This window comes from Symsagittifera roscoffensis, chromosome 1, assembly GCF_963678635.1.
Source record: "Symsagittifera roscoffensis chromosome 1, txSymRosc1.1, whole genome shotgun sequence".
NCBI lineage: Eukaryota > Metazoa > Xenacoelomorpha > Acoela > Convolutidae > Symsagittifera > Symsagittifera roscoffensis.
Genome location: NC_087062.1, coordinates 29,172,720 through 29,179,652, shown reverse-complemented (window position 1 = coordinate 29,179,652; position 6,933 = coordinate 29,172,720). Strand labels below are relative to the sequence as shown.

At 35.0% G+C, this 6,933-nt stretch overlaps 1 protein-coding gene across 1 annotated transcript in view; it reads right to left on the bottom strand.

Moving 5' to 3' along the window:
- The window catches only part of LOC134855923 (1,25-dihydroxyvitamin D(3) 24-hydroxylase, mitochondrial-like), a 6,959-nt gene extending 577 nt beyond the window's left edge, over positions 1-6,382 (bottom strand). Inside the window, exons 1-9 of the mRNA XM_063872333.1 lie at positions 6,143-6,382; positions 5,696-5,886; positions 4,000-4,214; positions 3,830-3,927; positions 3,213-3,330; positions 2,573-2,754; positions 1,075-1,314; positions 424-636; positions 3-59 (exon numbers count right to left, since the gene is read on the bottom strand). Coding sequence (XP_063728403.1) covers positions 3-59; positions 424-636; positions 1,075-1,314; positions 2,573-2,754; positions 3,213-3,330; positions 3,830-3,927; positions 4,000-4,214; positions 5,696-5,886; positions 6,143-6,277 — 1,449 coding nt within the window. The 5' untranslated portion in view covers positions 6,278-6,382. The remainder of the gene's footprint in view (positions 1-2; positions 60-423; positions 637-1,074; positions 1,315-2,572; positions 2,755-3,212; positions 3,331-3,829; positions 3,928-3,999; positions 4,215-5,695; positions 5,887-6,142) is intronic.
- Between the last annotated feature and the right edge of the window lie 551 nt (positions 6,383-6,933).

The following is a 6,933-nucleotide window of genomic DNA, read 5'->3' as shown; positions in this document are numbered from 1 at the left end:
GCTGAATAAACATGCATGGGCTCATCGCTCTCCCAACTTAGCTCATAATTGCCGATGATCTGAAACAATTATAAGATTTATAGAAAAGTTTCTATGGAATTGATGGCAAGTGATAAAGAAAATTGTCTTTTTGTTGAGACTGGCCTTATTTTACTAAACAATTACAGTGCTTTTACTTGATAGTGACTTGGAAACTTTTGTGAGTTGGATTTTTAGGACACGGGCAAGCGCGTCCAAAACTGCTAATGAAAATGTAAAACAGTTTAAACTGTTAAAAACGTAATTCTCTCTTCCTTTGAAATTTCGGATTATTAGTCACCTATACGACAGATCATTTTTTTTCAAAGCTCGAATTTGAACCTTTTGACTGCGAACCAACATATGTTCATAAAACTTGATGTGCTGAAAACTAAATAAGCTCACATAAATTATCGCCTCGTAAATTTGCATCTCTGCCAGTCGTTTTCCGATGCACATTCTGGCTCCAAATCCGAAGTTTCCAATTAAAAAGGGTGAGCTGAGTCTCGCCATCTCCTCCCGCGAATCATTGAGCCACCTCGTTGGGTCAAAAGTATCGGGGTTGCGAAAGTACTCTGGATTGCGGCCAATGGCGTAGGTTCCGATCATGATGTAAGTCTGAAAAAATTGCATAGATACCTGAAATGTGTTTTTTTTTTCAAATCAGGAGACCAAATTTTTCTAGATTCAACCTGGAGGAGTTTAAAATTGGAACAGAATTTTTGCTGAAGCTTAAAAAGGTTGTTTCAGCAGATCGAAGAGCAGCTGAACTTCTAACTTCTATCAAAGTTGTCAAAATGAGCTAAAAACGTTCGTAAGTATGGGTCTCAATGCTGTTTGAAACCAAGCTTTTGCATCATGAGTTTATTTGTTTTTCTTTGGTAACAATCAGAAGTTTTTTGCTAGGACTTCAGTCTGTTTATTTTAAATTTTGACTATAAAACTCATTAATATAAATTATAATAACCGCTATTGTCGAATCGTTGTGTTGTTATGAAAAAAAAAATTAAAGCAATCATCAATCTTATGGGTTTAAAGTGAGTGCTTACAACTTACCCCTTCTGGTAAGTGGTAGCCCCCCAACTCCATATCTTCAGTAAGTTTCCTCACTGTCCTCGTCATAGAGGGAAACATCCGGAACCCCTCCTTCATAACTGCACGCACAAACACATTAGTAGGATAATCTTCATCGACTGAAGATGATAATGACGAGGTGTTGATTTTGGATCTGAGCTGCGATTGTAGTGTTGGGTTCATGGCCAATTCCCCAAGGATTGCGCCCAAAGTTAGAGAGGTCTGAAACAATTTTGTAGCTTAGTACTAGTTTTGAATGACCTCCGAATACGTTTTATTACAAATACCTTCTTGTTCATCCATAATCTGAGAATTAAGTTATAATTAATCTTTAGAAAAATTGTTCACGCGCTATAAAAAAGATTCAAATAAATAAAACGATGCTATCTTAAAGGCATTAAGACTGCTCGTATCAGGGCGAGGCCCTGAATGTTCCGACTGCCTCTTAAGTTCTATGGCGCAGTAATAACATGAAAAAATTATATGTAATTTTTGTGAAATTGATCCCCCCACACACCATTCAAAGTACAAAGTGATAGATTTCGCTCCTAGTAAGAAATCAATTATGGCAAATAAGAGTCCTTCAACCAATTTGGAACGATTTCTGCGACGGATTAAATCCCCGCTTAGGCGTTAATAGCGCGAATTATATCCCGCGATAATTGTCCCAAATTGGCCAAAATGGTAATTTTAAACCCCCATAACTTTGAGAAAAATGATCACAGGTAAAATGTCTTTCCAAATTTAAGCTCAAGACAACAATACCTTTCGAATGAAATTTAAAAAATCTGTCAAAAATGGCTTGTTAAAAAGCCGAAATTGTCTGAAGAAAAAACCCACCCGAGCACAAATATTCCGTTACTTTCGTATCGAAAGTCGGAACAATAATAAAAACATGTTAAAGGCAATTATAACAAAACTGCTCGTATCAGGGCAAAGCCCTGAATGTTCCGACTGCCTTTTGAGGTTTATGGAGCAGTAATAACAAAAAAAATTAAATGTAATAAAATAAAATGAAATTTTTTTTTCTAAAATTTGAAATTTTTGAATAAAAAACATCCCCCCACACGCCATATAAAGTACAAAGTGATAGATTTTGCTCCTAATAATAAATCGATTATGACAAATAAGCTTTCTTCAACCAATTTGGAACGATTTCTAGGGCGGATTAAATCTCTGCTTACGCGTTAATAGCGCGAAATATATCGCGCGTTAATTGACCCAAATTGGCCAAAATGGCTATCTTTAAACCCCCATAACTTTACAAAAAATAGTCACAGGTGAAATATCTTTTCATTTTAAAGCTCAACAGCAAAAGCTTTCGAATGATATGAAAAAAAATCGTCAAAAATGGCTAGTTAAAAAGTCGAAATTTGTCTGAAGAAAAAAAACCCACCCGAGCACAAATATTCCGTTACTTTCGTATCGAAAGTCGGAACAAAAACAAAAGTTGGTGATTAAACTGGGAAGAATACGTTACTTGATCTATTGCACCGTAAATAAGCTCCGTGACGGATGAAATCACTTCATTCTCTGATATCGAAGAGTTCTCAGAGAGGACCTTTTCCAGGAATCCTCCGTCTGACATTGTTTCATCGTCGCTTGTTTTCGGGTTGGCTTTACTTTTTGCCTCATTTAGCTTCTGTTGTATTTGAGGGCGACCTCAAATAAAAAACATGAGCTAGATTAAATTGCGCTTTTGCTCAGATCCGCCCAATAACATTTTTAGCTTTGCTGTAGAAGACTCAGCATCTCGAATTTTTATGAAAAGGATTATCAACGCTATAACTTTTCAACCAGAGGTTTATATATTTATTTGTGGAGCCATATCTTTGGCTTTAGATGTAGGGTTGGATTTGAGAGTTGTTTTCCTGTGGCTATAACCATTTGTTTGAAAACAAGAAGTTTTTTCTAATAATGAAAGCAGTAAAGTTTTGTTTTTTTTATTTTGTTTTATTTCGCATAAAAATCAGATCAAATTGAGATAATTGCATTTTGCAAAGATTCAGTTTTTTTCGCTTCTCTTAGAAAATCATTTTGAACTTGAAGATTAAAAAAATAAGCCGAATCAATTAAAAATGTATTGTTTTTTCAAAAACTGTATTTGACATAATTCTCACAGAAGTTGAATATGTAGTCCCAGTACTTGAAATGTTTGTTGAAATGCCTCGTCAGCCTCAAGTAGTTTTTTCCCAGAGTGTCATTAATCAGGAAAAATTTAGTCCCAATCACAAAAATCTAAACATTGCAGATAATTAAATTTTAACGTGATAGTTTTGTGATAACTTTATAATTTAAACTGGCAAAAAACTCACTCAAAGTGAATTATATTCAAATTGAAATTGTTTTTTTTAACAGATGGATTTCATTCATCTTTTTCATAGAAGAAACTAAAGCATTGCAAGCATGAAATCTATATGTCAATTATAACTTCAAGTAGTGTCAATTAGAAAAAAATCAGCTGGGACAAATATTTTGCAATTTATGTCAAAAAAAAATCAAAAAAAAAAATCACGAGCTTAAGAGGTGTTTGCTAAAAATGATTGATCTTTCGTGCTTTAGAAAAGTTTTTGACAGGTGAAAAATTTCTTAGACGGGTATATCATTTTAAAACATTTTCCAGCCGCGATTTGCACTAATTTGAGAAATACTGAAAATTTGTTTTGGAAAAATACTGTGATCAGAAGTTTCTCTCCTATTCGCAAAGAATTTGGTATAATCAGTTATTTTCTCAAACCTTGTCCACAACATCTATGAACTCTAGGATATCCTCTTCAATTGGATGACTCATGATGCGCTGCCGATGATTCTTTCCAAAGGTCACAGAAAAAGCCACTGAAACACATTGTGTTTTTGTTTTCAGTTTTTCCGTTTGTAAAACCATTTTACATAAAAATGTACGCCTACCTTCAAGGGACCAAACTTTCAGCAGAGTCAAAAGGTCAGAGTTTATTAATTTCTCTTTTGCTTTATCGCAATGGACTTCTTCTGCTCTTGAGTCCAGAAGAGATCCCAACTTGTGCATGGATTGTTTCACAGCTGGTCTCAGCTGATTCACTTCTGTGGGCTTGAGGAGCGGGCCACTGAATGCGCGTCTGCACCTTCGCCACTCTTCACCCCAGCTGAAAAGAAACGCTATTTTCAATCACGAATACTCTTTTGCCTTACACACAGCAAAAACGCCGCACTTGGATTGATTGGGCCGAACTTAAAACTTTTTTAAGCCAAGCATTTCACTGACGCTTTTTCAAGACGCTTTTCCAAAGCGAACTTGTAGGTGACCGTGTAAAACCATATAACGAATATAAATAAAGAAAAAATTATATCAATTCAAATTATATAATGTGAAAAAAAATCCTGTCTGAAAAGTTTCCGTTTTCAAACTAAAAAGTAAAGGATAAGACCGTCAGCAATGTGTAAAATTCCAAAATTATTGTTCGAACTGGAAAACATTTAATCAGTATGTACCTCAAGGTACTGTTTTGGGTCCATTGGTTTTCAATATTGATGTTAATGATTTAAGAAGCCAAGTAAACAGAAATATGAAATTAGTGCAATTTGCTGTTGATACAAGTATTTTCTGTACAGCAAATACAATAATGGACCTAAGAACATCAACGCTAGAAACGCTAGAAAAGTACCTGAAAATTTAAATGAAAACAAACTTGTTCCTAAGGTTCATAAAACAGAACCCATTATCTTTGGGGACAAAAATTTAGAAAAAAAATTATAGAGAAGAAAGAATTTCCAATAAGGAATATGCCAGCTAGCTTGGAATGTTAGTGGACAAAAATCTTGTTTTTCAGCCAAACTAAACAACTGATTAAGCATAATTGCAGTTGCATTTTGTCAAACTACTGCGTGCGATATATGGTACCCTTAGAAACAAAAATCACGCTTTTCTGACCATTAGTTTTATCACATTTATCTTTTATTGGAACTTTTTTTTATCTATCAATATCTCAAACTAACAGACTAAACAGAGAAATTAACAAGGGAATCAAAGCTTGCTATCTTAGCAGAGAAAACGATCATGATGAGATCTATTTTTCAAGTGTACAGTTTCACCAGCCGAACTATTCGTTACCCAACATAGCCTGACTAGAATGTTCGATCTGGCAAAAAATATCAAGACAAACAAAATTGGTAGGCATTTTTTAGAACAAAATACCTTTGAAACTAATCAAACGCACAAAAGAAATAAAACAAAACAAATTGGGGAAAGAAATTAGAGCAAACAATAGTTGTAATGAATGGATCATTTCAAACGTTAAGCCGAGAAAATTTAATTCTTAATAAAAATTCAGATGTGAGTTTAACAATTTTTTGATAGAAATGCACGAAATTTTTTTTTCTCGATAGATCCATTAGTTCTTTTCCAGATCTTTTTGATATTTAATATTGGTATAGTTTTATTTAATTTATACGAGTTGTTAATTGTATGTTACATGCCGGTGTAGTTGTTGATTTTCAACCTTTTGTAAAAATTTCATTTAGTTGCAGCACGTATGTTTAAGCAAAAGATTATTTTGAATTTACATTTGGTGAAAAAACTAATTAGGCTAAAAACTAAACCCCCTCTCTCCCTTCTCTTCTCGCTCACCTGGACACGAGTCCTCTTGGCATGCCAATGTTCTCCCTGTGTGCCTCCCAGTTCACAATCGGGGGTCTCATCGGACACTGGCCCTCACTCCTGATCAGCTGCTGGATGAGTTCGGGGGAGGAGAGGACGACTGAAGTGCGGAACAGAAGCTTCTCTGTATGAATGGGACCATAGGTGTCCGAGAAACGCTTCTGAAAAAATTATGTAACATTTCACATTTAATTACGTCAAGTTATATAATATAACTATAACTCTATAACTATACACGGGAAACCATAAAGTTTAAATCTGTACTGAGCATTTAAAGTGATGACCGCGGAATTTTCGTAATCGTCATCTGATTTTTCAAGTCCACGTTTCGTCTTAACCTTTGATATCTTTTCATTTTTCTACTTCAATTTTTTTTATTTCAAAAGAGAAATATGATAAGCTGTAAGTTGCACCTACTTCCAATGAGAAATAAGATCCATGATTCCACGCATAATGTGGCAGGACTCCAATAACTGGCAAACCACGAGGTCCAGGGATTGAATCCAGTCCAGCCTTCTTGCCTATATTCAAGGTATTCTTGACTGTCTTCATGAGTATGGTATAAAAATTAATACTTTTATGCAAAATTTAACTGTGTATCGATTAGAGCATTTATGTTATTTATAGTTTCAGGTCTAATGATTACTGAACGTCTGAGCTGAGATGTAATATCTACAAAATGACTAAGTTGTTCAATGGCATGCATGGCTCTAAACATGCTGAGCAAAATTCTAAAACTGAGTCATATTAAAAGTGCAACAAAAATCATTGAAAGCAAAGTTTGGATTCATCATGAATGCCGGCACCTGAAACCAAAAAGCTATTTGTTAAAAAAATGCATTGGAGTTTCAAGAGCGGAGGGGGAAGGTAGGGAAGAGACGAACGCATCCCCTCAAAGTTTTGAACCCCTTCCCAGCCCAAAAAAAAATCACTTTCAAATTTTCCAACTGCGTCGCTGGCGTCCAGATGCAATAACTGGAGAGAGGTAAACGCTGAAAACCACCTTTTTGGTCAAAGTTTTTCTACGAAGTTCCCAATCACGAGAAGCTTGGAAAAACAAATAGTTCGACCTAAATAATAATGTCAGCGTTTCTTTAGAACATTCATCAAGGTCAATATCGTAAACACTTGGGTCAGGGTCAATGAAAATGGTTGCGTCAATTTCGTAAACACTCTAAAAGCCAAATCGATTTTCTTTATCAATGGCT